This window comes from Oryx dammah, unplaced genomic scaffold, assembly GCF_014754425.2.
Source record: "Oryx dammah isolate SB20612 unplaced genomic scaffold, SCBI_Odam_1.1 HiC_scaffold_4, whole genome shotgun sequence".
Lineage (NCBI taxonomy): Eukaryota > Metazoa > Chordata > Mammalia > Artiodactyla > Bovidae > Oryx > Oryx dammah.
Window position 1 is genome coordinate 19,553,513 of NW_024070188.1, and position 21,651 is coordinate 19,575,163.

At 37.0% G+C, this 21,651-nt stretch overlaps 1 protein-coding gene across 10 annotated transcripts in view; it reads left to right on the top strand.

Moving 5' to 3' along the window:
- Positions 1 to 21,651, top strand: part of FAM184A (family with sequence similarity 184 member A) — a 123,927-nt gene that overhangs the window by 60,048 nt on the left and 42,228 nt on the right. For all 10 annotated transcript variants that reach the window (XR_005720770.1, XR_005720769.1, XM_040238410.1 and 7 more), the window contains 5 exons: positions 334 to 531; positions 5,281 to 5,403; positions 15,764 to 15,925; positions 17,875 to 17,996; positions 18,780 to 18,930. Coding sequence is in view for 8 of the 10 variants with exons in the window: in XM_040238410.1 (XP_040094344.1) it covers positions 334 to 531; positions 5,281 to 5,403; positions 15,764 to 15,925; positions 17,875 to 17,996; positions 18,780 to 18,930 (756 nt within the window). In the remaining 2 variants the exon portion in view is untranslated. The remainder of the gene's footprint in view (positions 1 to 333; positions 532 to 5,280; positions 5,404 to 15,763; positions 15,926 to 17,874; positions 17,997 to 18,779; positions 18,931 to 21,651) is intronic.

A 21,651-nucleotide genomic window follows, 5' to 3' on the forward strand; every position in this document is an offset into this window, starting at 1 on the left:
GATACAGTTGTATCAACTAATATCATTTGAGTGGGTATTGGTAAGCCATTTTGTGTACCACTTCAACATGGAGGAAGCTTTTTTCTCTTAAGCCTGCAGAAGTGCTGACTCACACTTGATTCTAACCTAATAATAGTGTATTTTATCATTGTCTTTAAAATTACTCATTTTGGCTGTGCCACCTTGTAGAACACCCAATGATGTATTCTCAGGTACCATGGTCTAATCCTGTAGCATTCAGTTCATCCAAGTTTACCTACTTACTGAATATTTAAAATACTAATAGCAGTAATGAAAAAAGCAGATTGACCTTTTATTTCTGTTCAATTTTAGAAAGTAAATGAGGCAAAGAAGACTCAGCAAGAATATTATGAGATGGAGCTAAAAAACCTGCAAAGTAGATTGGAAGGGGAGGTGGCCCAGTTGAATGAAGCCCATTCTAAGACTTTGGAAGAATTAGCTTGGAAGCACCACATGGCAATTGAGGCTGTCCACAGTAATGCGATTAGGGATAAGAAAAAACTGCAGATGGTGGGTAAAACTTCAGCTTCGCATTGTATTATGAATTGGTGGACTTTCTATAATGACCTAGTTGCTATCTCCTAATCACTGAAAATCTCAGTTCAAAGAATAACATACATAAAAGTTCCTACAGGGGCTGTAGTTTATTAAATTGGTATGAGGCATTTCTACTTTGTATAGCCATCATGGAAACACTCCCTTGATCTTGAGCTGTCTCTTCATCAGACAACAACACCGGTTTCTCCTCAGGAAGCCTCATTAGTTGGAGCGCTTATTCTCCTGGAGACAGTTTCCTTCCCTGGGAAAATGATCTGTTTTTTGTTTTATTCTTGCCCTTAATTAAGTAATAAGCTTGCTAATTGTAATACACGACAGACAGTAATTATATAGTAGAAAAAGCAAGATACCTGACAGATGGGGCCTTAACACTGAGTCCTTTGCTTACTAGCTGCTTTTTCTTGGGTCCCAAAGGCTATACCTGAGGCTGCTCACTTGAAGATGAAGATATTAGGTTGGTGCAGAAGTAATGGTGGTTTTACGTTGTTGAACTTTGCTATTTGATATTGGAATACATTCTTAAATAAATGTGGTTATGTTGTACATCATTGTAATGCGCATTTCTTGCTTTGTTTTTGTTAATGATTTATTACTTGCTGTTTATATTTATTTTAGACTATAGAAATGATATTAGACAGCAAATTCAAGCGATTTTCTTGAGTTCAAAATGGGCCGTAAAGCAGCGGGGACAACTCGCAACATCAGCAATGCATTTGGCCCAGAAACTTCTAATGAATGTATAGTGCAGTGGTGATTTGAGAAGGTTTGCAAAGAAGATGAGAGCCTTGAAGATGAGGAGTGCAGTGGCAGGCCATCAGAAGTAGACAACGACCGATTGAGAGGATTAGTGAAGCTGATCTTCATACAACAAGAAGTTGCCGAAAAATCAGAGTTGACCATTCTGTGATCATTTGGCATTTGAAGCAAATTGGAAAGGTAAAAAATCTCGATAAGTGGGTGCCTCATGAGATGACGAAAAACCAAAAGATATCATTGCTTTGAAGTGTTGTTTTCTCTTATTCTGTGCAACAACAATGAACCATTTCTTGATTGGATTGTGACGTGTGATGAAAAGTGGATTTTATATGACAGCCAGCATCGACCGGCTCAGAGGTTGGACAGAGAAGTTCCAAAGCACTTCCTAAAGCCAAACCTGCACCAGAAAAGGTCATGGCTCTGTTTGGTGGCCTGCTGCCCATTGGTCCCACCATAGCTTTCTGAATCCTGGCAAGCCCTTACGTCTGAGGAGTACGCTCAGCAAATCAATGAGATGCACCAAAAACTGCAACGCCTACAGTTGGCATTGTCAACAGAAAGGGCCCATTTCTTCTGCACAGCAAGGCCCAACCTCACATCATACAACCAACACTTCAGAAGTTGAATGGATTCGGCTATGAAGTTTTGCCTCATCTGCCATATTCCCCTGACCTCTCACCAACTGACTACCACTTCTTCAAGCATCTCAACAATTTTTCATAGGGAGAAAGCTCCCATAACCAGCAGGAGGCAGAAAATACTTTCCAAGAGTTCGTTGAATTCTGAAGCACGGATTTTTATGCTATAGGAATAAACAAAATTGTTTCTTATTGGAAACAATAAAAGTGTGTTGATTGTAATAGTTTCCATTTTGATTAATAAAGATGGGGTTGAGCCTAGTTATAATGATTTAAAATTCACGGTCCAAAACCATAGTTACTTTTGTACCAACCTAAAAAGATCCATCTTGTAATATCCCTGAGGATTAAGTGAGATAAAGTGTTAGGAACCGAGACGCATCTGAGCATACAGTGATAAATAAGTGTTAGTATTTCTTACTGTGTTTACCTGACACTGTAGTGGTGTTTTATACTTTTTTTTTTCATTTAGTTCTTGCAGGGCTGCTATTGGTTTGATTTCTGTACCCATCTTACTGAAGAGAGGTGGAGACCCAGAGGGGTTAATACGTGCTTAAGCACGTGCAGCTAGGACGAGTCAGTCAGACCTGAATCCGGTCTCAGATATCAAACCCTAAGGCATTTAGCCACCACCTTGTGTCAGCATGTATTAATGATAATTGTTACATGTTTTATATAATAGCATTTTACAGTTTCCTAAAAGCTTTCTAGTTCTTGCCCAGCTAGTTTATGTCTGAGCCTAAGCTAAAACCATCCTCCTTCCAAATAATCTTTCTCCAGTGTCCTTTTATCTTTTAAAGAACTCTTAGCTAAAAGTGACTTCACCATCCCTCATGACTTAATTACCAGAAAGGGTATGAAAATACAGAAAATCCACGCAGAAAAGAGATAACGCAGTAGCCTTGCAAATGCCATTCTTAGAAAATGTGGTGCAAAATTGGCTATTGCCTGGTGTCTGGAAGTTGATTTTCATGAGAATTCTCACCATTTCCTGATGAGAGTGGCTCACTGTGCCTAAACTGTTTAACTAGACAATATGGTTTATGCTGAACACGTGCTCTCATTCTTGGAGTCTGAAATTGTGGAACGTACTAATCAAGGGGGTACCTATGTGGCCAGCCCCCACTAAGAAACCCAGCACTGGGTCCCTCGTGAGCTTTCCTAGTAGACAGCATTTCACATGCGTTGTCCCAGCTTGCTGGAGAGTTCTGTGTGAGAGGACTCAGAAGCTTGAGTCTGGTTTTCTGTAGACTTTGCTTGCGGTGCCTTTTCTCTTTGCTGATTGTCCTTGTATCCTTTTGCTATAATACATCATAGCTGTGAGTACAGATCCATGCTGAGTCCTGAGAGACATCCCCTTAAATCATCAACCGGGGGTTTGTCCTGGGGACTGCCAGCACAGAATACTGTTTGTTAATATTAGTCTTCTCACCTTACACTGTAGACGTACTTGTAATATGCTTTGTTCTCGCTCTTTGTTCCCTCCATGGTTGTTGCACATGCATTTTCTTCTGCCTAGACTGTCGTATCTCCCTCGTCACCACCTTTTCTTACTGGTCCACTCCTTCAAACTATGCTTAGGAAACTCTCTGTAGAAGTTTCACACCAATAATAGCAAATGAAGCAACTGACAAACAACTAATCTCAAAAATATACAAGCAACTCCTGAAACTCAATTCCAGAAAAATAAACGACCCAATCAAATAATGGGCCAAAGAACTAAATAGACATTTCTCCAAAGAAGACATATAGATGGCTAACAAAACACATGAAAAGATGCTCAACATCACTCATTATTAGAGAAATGCAAATCAAAACCACAATGAGGTACCACTTCACACCAGTCAGAATGTCTGCGATCCAAAAATCTGCAAGCAATAAATGCTGGAGAGGGTGTGGAGAGAAGGGAACCCTCCTACACTGTTGGTGGGAATGCAAACTAGTACAGCCACTATGGAGAACAGTGTGGAGATTCCTTAAAAAATTGCAAATAGAAATGCCTTATGACCCAGCAGTCCCACTGTTGGGCATACACACAGAGGAAACCAGAATTGAAAGAGACACATGTACCCCAGTGTTCATCGCAGCACTGTTTATAATAGCCAGGACATGGAAACAACCTAGATGTCCATCAGTAGATGAATGGATGAGAAAGCTGTGGTACATATACACAATGGAGTATTACTCAGCCATTAAAAAGAATACATTTGAATCAGTTCTGATGAGATGGATGAAACTGGAGCCGATTATACAGAGTGAAGTGAGCCAGAAAGAAAAACACCAATACAGTATACTAACACATATATATGGAATTTAGAAAGATGGCAATGATGACCCTGTATGCAGGACAGCAAAAAAGACACAGATGTGTATAGCGGACTTTTGGACTCAGAGGGAGAGGGAGAGGGTGTGATGATTTGGGAGAATGGCATTGAAACATGTATAATATCATGTAAGAATCGAATTGCCAGTCTATGTCTGATGCAGGATATGGCACGCTTGGGGCTGATGCGCGGGGATGACCCAGAGAGATGTTGTGGGGAGGGGGGTGGGAGGGGGGTTCATGTTTGGGAACGCATGTACACCTGTGGTGGATTCATGTCAATCTATGCCAAAACCAATACAGAATTGTAAAGTAAAAATTAAAAATAAATAAATTAAAAAAAAAAAAAGAAGTTTCACACCAAGCCACAATTTATTAGTTCTCCATTCAACCCCCGTTACAACTCATTTTAATCATATATTCTTTAATGAGCTTATTAAGGGCAGGCACTATGTCTTATTCCTTTTATATGCCAAGTAGTGAGCAGCATGCCTGCCAGATAGTTGGTCTTCTTCAGTATCAATGTTAGTATTGCTCTTTAGCTACTTTAATTTTTTCCTTGTTAATCCTTGACTAAATTCCAGTGCTAGAGCACTGAGTTCCAGAAGTGTTAATAGTTGTTGTATTTTTATGTCAGTATAAAAGAATTATGAACTCAAGAGTTAGAATTTTTCTCATCTCACAAGATTATCATTTATAGCACACATTTCTGTTTTTTTGGACTTCAGCTTGATCTAGATTAGGCAGATATTTTTACCATTTTTAAAAAATGATTTAATTACTACATCATAAGTGATTTAGAATGATAGACTCAAAGCCCCTAGGATTAATTAGATTCATTGTTAACTCTGATATTACTATTTAAGTATAATGCTAATTTGAAGAGCAAAGCATCAATTTAAAACAGAATAATCTTTTTCTTGGAGTCTTTGAAGTATACGATATTTGCAGTTTTATTAATTTTTTAAAATTTCTTTTTGTAAGGAATTGGAGGAACAACATAGAAAGGAAAAACTAAACCTGGAAGAGGATAAAGATCAGCTTCAACAGGAGCTAGAAAACCTGAAGGAAGAATTGGAAGACAGACTGGATTCAGCCAATCAAGAGGCAAGTACTTTATTTGCTAACGTCGTGTAAGTAGATGAGCCTGTGTGGAAGGTAACATATGTAGAGTAAATATAATCAAAAACTTTCTTTGATGTTGAATTTTTCATAGTACATTGATTATATCTCACAAGGTAAAAATTTACTACAAAAACAACTAAAAAAAACACCTAAATTTGGAGGAAGGTGCTTTTGCGGGGGAAAGCAAAACAGAAGACAGTATCCCCTTAAAGAAAGAAAACAAGAGGTTTTTTTTTTTTTTTTACTCTTTTGCAAAACATTGACTTCATATTCTCTATGCCAAATCTTTACACTTTTAAATTCCATATGAAAATAGTATTGTTTAGCCTGGGAAAGAAAAGATTAGGAATAGGCTGTTATAAAGTGTTATAAATCAAAAAAGTTGTGAATAAAATAAATGTAAAGACCGTTGAAAGGCTGTAATACTGTTTGTTTCATCACTTTTTCTCTTTTGTCCTCACTCACCTGTGTCCCCCAACAGCCCAGCTGGAACAAGGCCTCTTTTCTTTCTGTTCCAGCTCATCTTTCACGAGGCTTCTAGACTGGTGTTCCTAAAGCAAGTGGTTTTCTTGACGCATCTCATCTTGACAGCTGTTCCTACCTCACTAGCCTCATCTTGCCAAAACAGTCTTTAAGTCCTACTTTCTCATCACTCTCCTGCTCACAGAAACCACACCAAAACATGAGTGCCCCAGGCAGGTTAATGATTTGCAATTGGTATTATGTAATTATCTTTAAACATTTATTCAGGGAAAGGTTCCAAGCATGGCTTTAGGGGACAGTAGGGAATTAGATTGTTCCTGATATTAGCTCAGTCTGTCCTCGATTGTTCAGGATCATCCCCTGCACACCTCCCTCAGGGTCTGTGATCCTTGTGGTTTCTCTCATTAAAAGGTGGTTTAGTGACCATCTGTGTTTCTCATGCAAGTGCCCTGGAGTTCTCCCCCTTCTTCCAAGTGGTTTAAATATTCCTCCAACCTACTTACTGTTACCTCACGGAGAAGAGTTCTGCTAAATACATAATTGATTTTCCTTCTGGGTACATTCTCAATTATGTTTTAGCACCCTGGTAATATTGTAGTGCCATTTTAGAATGGCTCCCCAAGAATATGCCTGACTCATCCCTCGTACGCATCTACCTTCCCTTCACCCTGGGGCATTTTCTTTCCTGCCTTACTTTGCTGGCTAAGATCTCCAGAGATAATAAGCATTCTTGTTTTATTTCCAGCTCTTAAAATGAAGGGTGTCAATATTTCACAGTTAATTATGATGCTTCTTTGAAGTTTTATTTTGTAAATACTCTTTATCAGATTTAGAAATTTCTCTTGTAATTCTAGTTTCCTAATTTAAAAAACAATCACAAATTGATGTTGATTTTTCTGCATCTATTGGGATCTAACTCCTTTTTGTTTAACTTAATGTGGTACCTTTGTTGTTGTTCAGTAGCTAAGTTGTGTTCAACTGTTTGTGACCCAATGGACTGGTTACATTAATCAATTTTATAATTTTAAATCAACCTTGAAGTTCTAGAAGAAGTCCTAGTTTTCCATGCCAGATTATAATTTTTTATTTTCTTTATAGTTCCACTATACATTACAATTATTTTTAAATAGATGAATTAAGATTTTTGCTTCCCTGATAGCTCAGTTGGTAAAGAATCTGCCTGCAGTGCAGGAGACCCCGGTTCGATTCCTGAGTTGGGAAGATCCCCTGGAGAAGGGATAGGCTACCCACCCCAGTATTCTTGGGCTTCCCTTGTGGCTCAGCTGGTAAAGAATCCGCCTGCAATGCAGGAGACCTGGGTTTGATCCCTGGGTGGAGAAGATCCCCTGGAGAAGGAAAAGGTTACCCACACCAGTATCCTGGCCTGGAGAATTCCATAGACTGTATAGTCCATGGGGTCGCAAAGAGTCGGACACAACTGAGTGACTTTCACTACTTCACTATACATTACAATTAATTTTAAGTAGATAAATTTAATATTTTTAGTTGGAGTTTCAATATCAAACTCTCAAAAATAATAGAATGAATAGACAGAAAAGTAGAAGGATATAGTAGACCTGAAAAGCACTAGGAACAATTCAACATAATTATGATTTATATAATTTCATACAACAGCAGGATACAAATTCTGTTCAAGTTCCCATAGGCTATAAACCAGGAGACACTGAAGCATATCCAGGGACATAAAACAATGTGCAAATATTTCATAGTCTATTGAAATCATAGTGTGTTCTTTTATCACTGTGGACTTAGGTTAGAAATCAGTATCAAAAGATACCTGAAAATAATCCACATATTTTCAAATGGAGTGTGACATTTCTCAAGAGAGGTCTTTGACTTAGCCATTGAAACTGTCAATAAAGTTAAAAGACTGAAAAAACACAGAAAGTGATTGCAGAGAAGAAAGCATTTAAATGAGAAATTAATATCAAAATGAGAAATTAATATTGAAGATACTTTAAAAATCCCATGTATTTGGAAATTAAATGTCCCCTTTTAAGTGATGGTATGTCTAAGAAGTTGTAGAAAGGAAAATATTTGTAACAGAATAAAAATGAAAAGAAAATTTATCAGGATTCATTGCATGTAGCTGAAGCTGCTCATTGCAGCTAAATACAATGCGAAATCTTAAATAAGGTATGAAAGTAATGGACACGAGCATAAACTGTTGTGACATTTAAACAAAATCTGCACTTTAGTTAATAAAACTGTATTACATGTTAATTTCCTGTTCTTTTTTTTTTTAAGCATAGTATTTCTTTATATTCTCAGATTTTTAAGCCTAGGCTTCAATCAGATTGCTTTGTGCTCTTCCTTTTTCATACCATCCTTTTCTGGTTTTGGAGTCAACGTTATACTAGCTGTATAAACTGAAGTAGGACTTGTGCCCTTTCTGTTCTCTGGAAGAGCTGTGTGAGATCAAAGTGCCTTTAACCTTAATGACATTGTGGTTCATATGAAAATAATTTGTGAAACTTCTTAAGGCAAGCATAGTAACCTCGCATATGAGAGAAGTTGAATATTCTGAGTGCATCCACTTGTTTAATGCAATGTAATTTATATTCCCGTTCATTAAAGCAGAATTTTAAGCTGTTTTCTTCAAATATTTTGTATTCTTTTTGGTTTATCTTCTTGATTTATCGGCTTCTAGAAACTGATACTGTGATGATGGGTTTGCTTATTTCTTCTTACATTCTATCATTTTTTTCTTTGTATATTTAGAGGCTTTTGTTATATGCATACAAATGTAAAATTGCTTTAGCTACTTAATGAATCATTCTTTTTGGTTAGTCTTTGATATTGTATAAGCTGACTGATACATATATTTTTAATCTACTGACTTTGTTTTTCTGCATCCTAATGTTTATATGTGCTTCTTGCCAATCACATATAGCTGCATTTTAAAAAATACCAAGTCAGAAAATTTTGCCTTTTAAATAAAGATTTTTTTCCACTTATATATTTATTGGATGGAAAATAGGAACATTTATGGAAAGACAGGAAGAAAGAGTTAGCGGGGTAGTTTGTAAAGACTGAAAGTGATCATTTTTGAAAAAATTGGAGAGTGTCCTATTTTCATAAGTTGATAGATCTTGATACCCTTACAAGTGAAATAGCCTAAAAACATAAATAGTTCAACTATGTATTCAGATGATAAATTCGTGAATTCCAGAATCATAATAGAATAGTAAGGGAAGCTAGTGAATTTAAAATCTCAGGTGAAAGATAACCGTGTAATCCTATGAAATGGTACTTTGGAATCACCCCCGAAGGCAAAAGTGTAAGCTGAATCATCAATCAATCTGACCATTATGGTCTTTGAAAATGTTCTTGTAATATTTAAGTTGTTGATTTTGGGGACTTTTCTGGTAGTCCAGTGGCTAAGACTCCTCACTCCCAATGCGGGGGACCCGGGTTCAACCCCACATTGCCACAACTAAGATATCCTGTTTGTCTCAACTAAAGATCCTGCAGGCTACAACTTAGACGTGGTTCAGGCAAATAAATAAATACACTAAAAAATATTTAAGCTGTTGATTTTCTTCTGAAAATAACTTTTGAAGTCTATATATATTTTTTCAATATTTTGTTAAAATGAAAATCATTTGGATTTGTTTGTTGTACAGTGGTCTATCACAGTTGTTATGCTGGCTGACAAATGGTAGTAGATCAGTAAATACTTGATGTAATTAGTAGCCATATTTTTTGAATCTGTCTCCTAAGGTAAAAGAAATAAAAGCAAAAATAAACAAATGGGACCTAATTAAACTTAAAAGCTTTTGCACAGCAAAGAAAACCATTGACAAAAAGAAACAACTTAATGAGAGAAAATATTTGCAAATGATATGACAGATAAGGGGTTAATATCCAAAATATATAATCAGCTCTTACAACTCAATATAGAAAAACAGCCCAGTCAAAAAATGAACAGAATGGGCTGCTCAGTGGTAAAGAATCCACCTGCAGTGCAGGAGATGGTAGGAAACATGGGTTCAATCTTTGGGTCAGAAAGATACCCTGGAAGAGGGGATGGTAACCCACTGCAGTATCTTTGCCTGGAGAATCCCATGGACAGGGGAGACTGGTGAGCTACAGTCCATGGGGTCACAGAGTCGGACACAATTGAACCGAGTTAGCATACACACACAACATACAATGAAATATACTGGAATATATGTAGAAAAAATGTAAGTAAATAGGTAAACAAAAATGAGCAGAAGACCTAGATAGCCATCCACATGTATTCTTTGGAAAAAGGTCTAACAGGCACATGAAAAGATGCTCAACATCGCTAATTATTAGAGAATGCTAATCAAAAACAATGAGATACCACGTCTTACCTGGCAGAATGGTTACTGTCAAAAAGTCTGTAAATAACAAATGTTGGCCTGGATGTAGAGAAAAGGGAACCCTTGTACACTGTTGGTGGAAATGGAAATTGGTGCAGTCAATGTAGAGAATAGTATGGAGATTCGTCAAAAAACTAAAAATAACATGTGCACCCATGGCTGATTCATGTGAATGTATGGCAAGAACCACCACAATATTGTAAAGTAATTAGCGTCCAATTAAAATTTAAAAAAAAATTTTTGTTAAGTGTTGACCACACCAGAAAAAAAAAAACAAAAACCCAAAATAGAACTACCATGATTCAGCAATTCCAGTCTTGGGTAAATATCCAAAGAAAATAAAAAGCATTAATTCAGAAAGATACATGCATTCCAGTGCCCATAGCAGCTTTATTGATAATAGCCACCGTATGGAAGCAGCCTAAGGGTCCATCAACAGATGGATGGGCAAAGAAGATGTGTGTATACATAAAATTCAGTTATTACTTAACAATAAAAAAGAATGAAATGTTATCATTAGCAGCAATGTGGATGGACACAAAAAATTGTGCTTAGTGAAATAAATCAGATAGAAAAAAGGACAAATATTCTTAGTTATCACTTACATGTGAAATCTAAAAGAAGAAAACAAACAAACATATAAAAGAAAACAGAAAAAAAAAAAAAAGAAAAGAAAACAGAAACAGACTCACAGATACAGAGAACAAACTAGCGGTTACCAGTAGGGAGAGGGGTGGCAGGGGCAAGACGGGGGTATGAGGTTAAGAGGTACAATCTACTATGTATAACATAAACAAGCTACAGGGATATATGGTATAGCATGTAGAAATATAGTCATTATTTTTGTAATAAATTTAAAACAGTACAACCTATACAATTTTAATTTTATTTAAAATTTTATTTATTAAAGTTTATTTAAAATTCTATATTGAGTCACTATTTTGTATACCTGAAGCTAATATATTACTGGAAATCCACTGTATGTCAATAAAATGTAAAAATTAAAAAGCTTTAAAATGAAATTTATGGGGTTTGGTGTGGTGAGTCAGAGAAGGAGACCCAGGTGTCTCCTTAGGTGTCTGGGATAGCTAATGATGCCACTAGTGCCAGACAGGAATTACAGGGAAAAAAACACATTGAATGGCAAGACACTGAGTTGCTTAGATATACTGACTTTGAAGTGATTTTAAGACTTCTCTGTTGGAACTCAGTTTAGGGTGTCGATTTGGAGCTAAAGATCAGGCAGTTCTTGAAGCCATTTAAGAAGAAGAGTTCACCCAAGGACAGCTGATGAGAAGATTGCTGGTAACAAGAGGAGTACCAATACTGAACTAACGGAGCCAGGGAACAAAACTGAACAGGAGGAGTCAAAGCATGAGAATAAGGGTGAATAGATATTAGAAAACCGCGAAAGCAAATACTGAAAGAGGGTTGGAAGTGCCTCACAATGTCACACAGTGATTAGAGTCAGACTGTGAGGCCTGGAAAGGTCATTCAATCAAGAATGCTGAGGACTTTCCCATCATGTCAGTAGGCCAGTAGGACAGAAGCTAGAGTTAATAGGGTTAATCTGAATCATAGTGGATGACAGTACTTTTTTAAGACTACATATCAGTGGAAGAGAAGAGGAAAATAAAAGTTAGATTCCTTCTTCAACCTGGTACCAAAACAATCCCAGATGGGCTAAGCATTGAAATGTAATATTAAATCATGAATATAAATAAAATATGAAAATACCAGGGACAAAAATAAAAGGACAGAGAAGGCCTTTTGAAATATCATGGCGGTGTCATGAATTAAAAACACAATATTTGTACAATTAAAACGAAAACTTTCGTATATCAGATTGTGCGTGCATGCTCAGTCGCGCCCTACTCTTTGCGACCCTATGGACTGCGACCCACCAGGCTCCTCTGCCCATGGGACTTCCCAGGTGGGAATACTAGAGTGGGTTGCCGTTTCCTTCTCCAGGGGATCTTCCCGACCCAAGGACTGAACTTGTGTCCCCTGCATCTCCTGCACTGCAGGTAGATTCTTTACTGTGGAGCCACCAACAAAACTATGAGAGAGGAAAAACGGGGAGGGTGGAATAAATGATTGGCAAACTATATGAGTAACAGAATTTAAGACTTTAACACCAGAAGACTGTTTATAAAGCAGTAAGAAAAATGCACTGTAGTTTTTTTAAATGGGCTAAAGAAAATACATGGAAAACAATTTTAATATCACTATCATTTGAAAACTGGAAATCAGTAAGATGTCATTTCATTACCATAAAATTAACAATGATTAAGCAAAACATAAGACCATGCAGCATTGATAAGGGTAAAGAAATAAACACCAAAAGCTGCTGATGGGAATATAAAATCATGATTTTTCTGGAAAGGAATTTAGCAGCATGTGTAAAAGCCATAAAGAGGAGAATATACATTCCAGTTATTGAGGCTAAGGAAATGCTTAAAGATTATTGACAAAATTTTCAGTAGAAATTCAGCAAAAATTACAGAATGGTGGTAAGTGATTAACAGGAGTTCACTACAAGAATAAACTGAGGATAGCTCCCGCAAAGGCCTTGAGACATGAGAAGTTTCTAGGAATTGGAGGGATGCCAGTATAGATGAAGTACAAAAGTAACTATAGTATAATAATACTTATTTAGTTCTAACTATGACCCAGGCATTGTTTCAGTATATTCTCTCCTTTATATTGTTAAGTCTCAAAATAATCCCATGCAGTAAATACTGGTTACTAAATCACAAAATGTTACGTGACTTGCTCAAGTCACATAGTAATTGGGTAAAGCCAGAATTCCAATCCTAGCAGTGAAATTTCAGAACTCAATTCTTAACCACAGTGCCTCTCTTACCCCCCAATGAATATAAAAGCCATGGAGAGTTTTGCCAAACCAAGACCAGAGAGTTAGGCAGGAGCTATGCTGAGGTGCCTTGTAAGCCCCTTGAAAGATTTTAGAAGTTATCCTGAAGGAAACAGAAAACATTTGGAAGATGCTAGGTACAAATATGTGGACAGTTGCATGGGGGTAGAGCTGACACTCATATTCATACTTGTAATTTTAATAAGTTGACTCTGGAGTGTCATAAAGAATGGATTAGAGAGAAGAGTAAGTGTGGGTAGCTATTACAGGGAGGAGGCTTCTACTCACTGTAATTCCTTCGGTGTGCATGTTGACAAGAAGAATCTGTGTATTGATCTCTGTTGCACGTGACAGAAAGCCCAACTCAAACTGGCCTATGGAAATTTCTTGAGTCATGTGACTGAAAAGTCCCAGGAGAATGTTAGCGTCAGTCATGACCAGATTCCGAACGGACCTTGTTGACACTGGCGCTCAGTTTCTCTTTTTCTGTTGGGTTTGCTCTGTTTGTGTGGTAATTCTTCAGTATTATGTGCACACCCTCTTAGGTATATGTGCAACTGGAAATGGCCTTTTTTAGGAGCTCCTTTAAAAGTCCTGAGATTTCCTTAATCATGTGCCTGCCCCTGACCAGTCCCCATGGTCAACAGAAGGAGATGACCTTATTTGTTTATGCTTTAGTGAACGTTTCAGTCCTGGAGTTGGGTTGAAGCCCTGCTGAGACCTCCTGGACCCATAGGAAGGATAGATTCCCCTAGCGACAAAAGGAGGTTCTGATAATGAAGAGCAACACATGTGTTCCATACATATCCAGTTTTATTATATTTGGAAAACAAACTTTAATCAGTTATGTTCTTTGAAAGTTTGCTGATTTAGTTGTACAGAATTTTAAAGTTTTTTCCTATTTAAACATATTCATTCTGTCTATAATTGAATTCTTATTTCTTGAACACTCTTTAATTCCTTGTATAATTACATGAATACTGTTATTTACAAGTTTTTCTTTATGTATTCCTTCTGTGTATATAACCCTCATTTATCTGAAAACTTTCTGGATTGTGGAAGAAAATTATTCTCCACGTTGATAACTTTAGTTGTCCCTTCCTTATTGATTGGTACCTAATATTTGTATGTTGCTTTCTAGTTAAAAAATCTTTTCCCACATATCCTAGAATTTAATTATTGTAATAACTCTATAAGGTAGGTATTTTTACTGCTATTTTGTATTGACAGACCCAGAACTTGAAACCAGATTTTTTGCCAAGTTCAGTACTGTTTAACTCTGTTAATAGTCACTTTTCTTAAATTCATTCATTTACTGCTGCAAAACACTTTCATGGCAAGCCAGATCAACACAAAAAGCAAAGAAGAAACAAATTATATAGCCTAGGGAAATGTGACATAAATACAATGACAGAAAAATTTTAAAACACTATATATAAATACACTAGTAAATTTTAAAATTTAGGGAAAACTGATGTCTTTGTATGAAAATTTAAATTTCTAAGATGACTCAAAGTAGTTAAACAGCCTGGCCAAACCAATTATATAGCCATGAAAGAAAGTGAAAGGTCCCACATATACTAAGGAGGCACTAGATCCAGAGGATTTTAGAGAATGACTTCTACCAAATCTTCAAAAAGCAAGTAAATCTTAGCTATGAAAATATTTCAGAGCTCAGAAAAACTGAAAGCGCCCAGCTCATTTTATGATGTTGGCATTCCTTAAAGATACTAACAAGATAGAGTGTTCCCATCACCACAGTTGCTCAGCATGTACCTACATCTGCATGGAAAGGAGACAGGAAGTTGGGGACAGGGAATTTCAGGTTAGAGAGGGCTTGAAGGATTTCCAGTTTTCTTTGTATGTATTTACAGTGAGAAATATTCAGGTATTATTTTAAAATTACCAGTTGTCATATCTGTTGAGTTTTGATGGGCTTGGCTGTTTTATAAAAATGAGATGTTTTTGTCATAGCCTTTTCCTGTGAAGTAATTTAAAATATTTTCATTTATTGATTTTAGTTCTCATCACTTGTGGGTATGAATCTGCTTAATTAACACATTGCCTATTAGCTAATTTCAAGAGTGTATAAATTTAACTCAACAGTTTCATGACACAGTTTTTTTTATGGAAACACAGAAATCACAGCATACCCTAATTTAAGCTGCATTACCAGCTTATCAATATTGATCAAAATCTATCACTTTTATAAATAGATGGAGAACAGGACTCAAATGAAATATGTGATGCTGTTTTAAAGAGCAATTTTAAAAATATTTATATTAAAAAAATATTTTCCCTCTCAATCTTGGGCATAATCTTTATCTTACTTCAATTCTTTTTTATAGGTATTGGATTATATGATATAACCAGTAATTCCCAGGAGCTTGAGGTATCCATTTATTTACATGGTTGCCATGACAAAGGGAAATCACAAATATGGAGGTCTTTTCAAAAAACAACAGATGAAGACTGTCATGATTGAGTGCTTCTTCTAAATTCATCAAGAAAGATCCATCAGTAAAATTACATCTAAAGAAAAGACTTTAAGAAACGTGACTGTTTGCTAGTCAATTACACTGGGATGTATTAAAAGTACTGTGTTTACTTGCAGATTGGCCGCCTCCAAGAAATGGTAAGCAAAAGCGAACAAGGTCTTGGCTCTGCCGAAGGACTCATTGCCAGCCTTCAGGACTCCCAGGAAAGACTTCAGAATGAGCTTGATCTGACTAAAGGGAGGCTGAAGGAGACCAAGGATGCGCTGTTAAATGCTGAGGTAATGTCATTATCCCGCTGCTGCTGCTGCTGCTAAGTCGCTTCAGTCGTGCCCGACCCTGTGCGACCCCACAGACGGCAGCCCACCAGGCTCCGCCGTCCCTGGGATTCTCCAGGCAAGAACTCTGGAGTGGGCTGCCATTTCCTTCTCCAGTGCATAAAGGTGAAAAGTGAAAGGGAAGTCGCTCAGTCGTGTCTGACTCTTTGTGACCCCATGGACCGCAGCCTACCAGGCTCCTCCATCCATGGGATTTTCCAGGCGAGAGTACTGGAGTGGGCTGCCATCGCCTTCTCCGTTATTATCCTACTGTAATCTAAATATCAGTGAGGTAAAAACATGATTTAGTTACTCTGCTTAAAGTTTATTTTAAACATCACATTATATATAGTGTATTCGTTTCCTAGGGCTGACATAGCTAAGTACTATAAACATGGTGGCTTAAAACAACAGGAATTTACTCTCTCACGGTTCTGAAGGTTGAAAGTTCAAAATCAAGGTGTTCCCAGGGCCATTCTCCCTTTTAAACCTCTAAGGGAGGATCTTTCTTGCCTTTTCCAGCTCCTGGTAGTCAGGTGTTCCTTGGCTGTTGGCAGCACGACTTCCATTTTCCCTGTATTCTCATGGCATCCCTCCTATGTCCTTATATCTTCTTGTAAGGATACCTGTTGTACTGGATGAAGGGCATCACCGACTCCAGCCTGACTCCATCTTACCTAATTATATCACTGACCCTATTTCCAAATAACATCACATTCTGAGAAACTGGGGTGCTAGGACTTCCACATATCTCTTTGGAAACACAATTCAACCCATAATAATATTCAACCCATAATATGAATAGTATGCACAGTTCTCTTAACTGGTAAGAATTTGAACTCTGGTCTGTAGCAACTAAGTGATTCTCCGTGACCTACAGATATTGGGAAAGGTTTGTCTTTCCCCTTCAAGTCTCATGAAGCAGAGCAAATGTTTAGCAAATGTTTATCTTAGAAGATAGAGAAATGAATACAACTAGGAGGACAGTAGCTAGAGATTTCTTACTTTAAGTAATTCTATTCCATTCAACATTGTCTTTGGTGGAAAAAATAATTCCTCGAGGCAGAGTACTTAGTGAAAATGACAGTTGGCTAAGATTGGTAAATTCAGGTTTCACCATTTACTGCTTACTAGCCAGGTCAACAATTTCAGCACTGACTTCCTTCCCATAAATCTGGATATGCTCCTCAACAATGCCACAGCAAGTAGGTGATCCAGAAAGGGTCACTGTGATAACAGAAGCTGGACCAGCATCTCTTCCTTTTCTGTTGTGCTCTGAGAGCGGGTGCACTGCTGGCAGGGGTCACCAGTTGCAGTGTTGTCCAGACAGGTCATGTCCAGCCCCACACTCCAGAAAACCACTTGATTTATGCTCCTCTACAGAGATGTCACATGTTTCATAGTCTTATTACTGTAACATAAACCAGTGGACCACTGGTTTGAAGTTACATGATAAAAATAGAAGCCTAAACTTCTCATGATTATTTTAATCAGGTCAGTGAGGTACAGTTATAATGCCTAAGCTTTGAATAGATAGCATACTTTTGATATGAATGGGAATGAATTTTAATAATATATTTGCCTATGTAGTGTGTGTTCAGGTGAAGATAATTGAATTCTTAGATATCTATGATATGGAAAGCTTAGGTTATTAATTTAATGCCGATTTTAAGCTTTTAAAAATAACTTGTCAATGTATGCGCCTTAATAAAATATGTCTTGCACAAGGACATTTAAAAGATAAAATGGGTACCATGATTTTATTGTTAGAAAATTGCAAATAATCGTTATAGATAGCGCTATCAATTATTGTGTTGTAAGAATTTAAAAGTTATAATGCAGGCACTCTGCTTACTTGAAATAAGCAGCAGTGACTTTGAAACTAGTCTTCATTGATAGCTTTTATTCTTCAGAGTAAGCTAGAACAGGAGAGGCGACAGCATGAAGAAACAGTGGCTGCCATGAAAGAAGAGGAGAAACTACAAGTGGACAGAATGGCCCATGACTTAGAGATGAAGTGGACTGAAAACCTTAGGTATGTTCTTTACTCTCTAATGTCGTCTTACTATACACATATGCAAAAAAAAAAGGTTTTCTATTTATATGGCTTACATTGTCTCATTGTTAAAGATACAGTAGCAGCATTTTTTAAGAAGCTCTATTTATTTGGGTGTGCTGGGTCTTAGCTGCAGCAGGTGAACTCCTAAATGTGGCATGTGGGGTCCAGTTCCCCGACCAGGGATCAAACCCAGGCCCTCTGTATTGGGAGCACAGAGTCTTAGCCACTGGACCACCAGGGAGGTCCAAAGCAGCAGCATTTTTAATCAGTTTTTCCCATGGCTAAATGTAGAGAAATTGGAGTTCTGTTTTTCTGCTTAAATACAGATAATTTTTTATTTCATTTCCTTGACTGTAATATAAGTGAAGTGAAGTCACTCAGTCGTGTCCCACTCTTTGCAACCGCATGGACTATAGCCTGCCAGGCTCCTCTGTCCATGGGATTCTCCAGGAAAGAATACTGGAGTGGGTTGCCATTTCCTTCTCCTGACTATAATATAGGTGGAGAACTAATCTGAAGTCAGAGGACTTACTGTTCTAGAACGTATTCTACCTTCGGTAATTTGATTAATCAGTGATCTTGATAAGTTACCAGTTTACCTTATGGCCCTTAACTTATTGATAAAATAAGCACCTCTTACTCTGAGCCAGCTTTTGAGGCAGATTAGTTAAACGCTTAGAAAACCTGCGAACAAACTATGCTGTAGTTATTGAGAGGAAAAATTCTCTTTACAAATTAAACACATTTATTGTGTTTTAGACAAGAGTGTTCCAAACTTCGTGAAGAGTTAAGGCTTCAACATGAAGAGGATAAAAAGTCAGCAATGTCTCAACTTTTGCAGTTAAAAGAGCGAGAGAAAAATGCAGCCAGGGATTCATGGCAGAAGAAAGTAGAAGATCTCTTAAACCAGGTAATTAATAGTCTGTGGACTAGGGAAGATCATTTTCCTTGACATTTGCTAGCTAAAGAAGTATAAAACGTTGTGTGTTAATTCACTGTATTTTGTTATTTTTTATAGGACTAACTTAAATTTTTTAGATTATATGAAATCAAGGAAATGTTCTTAAACTTAGGAAATAGTGTGCTTAATAAATATATCGACAGTCTTAAATATTGAGAAGCACTTACGGTTGTTTGGTTTAATATTTGAACTGAACAAATTAAGGATTTTAAATGGAAAAGTTTTAGTTTGAACGTATAACATCTTTTTCCAAGCCATTAGATACCATTTGGGCAGTGGAGGGTAAAATTTATTAAAAGTTATCCCGATTTCCTAAAACCACTCACTAGAAGTGAGCAATTTACTTCTTTCTCACCAGCAGGAAGTTGCATGCTATGCTTCAAAATGACATAAATGTAAGGTGTGGTTTTTCTAAATCTATCTTCTTATCAGGCTCGCTTATTTCCAGAGCACCTATAATTAAGCGAATTTGCACATTGTCACTCATTTACACAACTTCTAAATTTATGAATTCTTAAGTCTTCTGTAAAGCCAATAATTAAATAGGACTGACTGCATGAGTCACCAGTTGATAAGCAAGTGCAGAACTTGATAAGAAGCAGCTCAGCAATTTAGTGCCAGAAATCCACTATTATCTTTCTATTTGTGATCTCGATGAATTTCAAAATAAACAGGATAGGCTTTTTTGTAGGATTATTTATTACATAGGTACATACATGCAGTACCTTTCCAGAGTACTTTGAGCCTGCCCATTTGTGACTGGTATTTCCTAGTAACTACAGTGTTACTCTGGAAAGGGAGTATACCTCCAGGAATATTTATGAGCTTTTGTGAATAAATTTGAAACCTTTGAAACTCACAGAAAAATAAGAAAACAACTCTCACTAAAAGTTGGTCACCGTGTTAGCATTGCTTATTAGTTACCTTCTCTATACTTTTTACATCCCTCCTTAGGGATCTAGAAGGACATGTTTTACTGGGTAGAGTGGTAATACTCCTCTATGATGTTCTGTACTTAGGAAGGTTTAATTTTACCACATAATCCAATTTACAGTAAAAATGAAAAACATCCTTAAAAGTCTGCCTTGTTTTTCAGTCAATCAGGATCTTTTGAGCTAGACATTTTCTAGCTGGATTTGGCACTTTACAGAGGGCACACCACCTCTTCCACCTGTTTTCTGTCAAATTATTTTATCCATTATCCATTTACTCAGATTTCATCCATGCCTTTCTGATAGTCTGATATCCTTGTCTTGTTTTGTTTTGTTTTGTTTTGTTTTGGACATCTAGTCTGCATTCATTCCCAAGGGGATATAATACTCTACATCTGGTTCTAGTTCTATGTATTATAATATATTTTATTACATGTGGCTGCAATTTTTGCCAACTTTACAGAAAAAAAATTTTAATCCATTTTCAAAGCAGATTAACCATAAATATCAAGGTAACCAACAATTAATTGCCTCTAACGGTGAGGCTGTTCTGTACTGCTTCAGGCCATGAGACCATTTCCAAAATTACAACATCTTCCTTTTTCCCCACTTCTGAAATGTGTAGGGCACACACATTACCATAGATAAGCTGGCAAATAGCTGTTACATTCAGGATTGTCTACCTGAAGAAAGTTAAGAGAAAACTAAACAAAGGATTTCACATTAAAGTAGAGGTGAGTATTATATTAGAAGGTTCAGTCTTTGTAGATATATGAGATGGGACACATTCTAGCAGGACCAGCAGTCTTTTTCATGGAACTTTGTTTTGGACAGAAGACCCTTCCTGGCTCTTTGGATCTTGTTCTGTAGATTATTTTGGATGGTTTCCTGGCGGCTGTGCTCTGCCGCCTGCTCCACCGTTCTCCAGCTGCCTGACTGGGCTGCTTATCCCTACTCCTCAAAGCTGCCTCCCCTGCCCTGCCCCCTCCAGCTATTTCACTCTGTCACCGTGGCACTGCCTGCACCCCTTCCACATTTGGGGAAAACAGACCTGGCTTGGGCTTTGTGAAATTAGGGGAGTACAAAGTGGCAAATAGGACAGGAAACAGTTAGGGCCTAGGGCAGAGCATCTGTTACGAAAGGGTATCAGAGGATCTGTATTTTCACGTGTTTAAATCATTTTTGAGTAAGCTGAACACAAGTCTAATTTTTGAGCCTTAGCTTACATGTATTTCATCCTACTTAGAGCAAAGAAGAAGTAAAAGGATTCGTCTTTCACATGGGTTTAATGTAAACACCCTCATGGCCTACATATCTGAAAAAATGGACATAGACAAGCATGAGAATTTTATTTTTCTTTAGTTCAATGTTTTTTACTTTATGAAAACTTCCAGAAGCTTTTATTTTCATTCTATGCTCCAATCAGAGCCTAACTTTATATCATTTAGTCTTCCTTTATTATTTCATTGTGTTCTGTTTTTTCTAGTCAATGATTATACTTTAGTCCAAAATTAATTCTGCTTCCTGGGCTAATGGGTATGTACATTTGAATTCCTTTAAAGTAGAAGAAATACAGTCTTATTTTTCTTTAGTTGAAAAATGATTATATAAATTCCTCATTGATCATATTTTCTATTTGTGAGCCTAAACTGTCGTCATTTATTTCTCTATTTCATCTTTTTCAAGGAAGATTTTATTTTGGAATAATAAGGAAGTATGACTTTGTATTCCAGCGCCC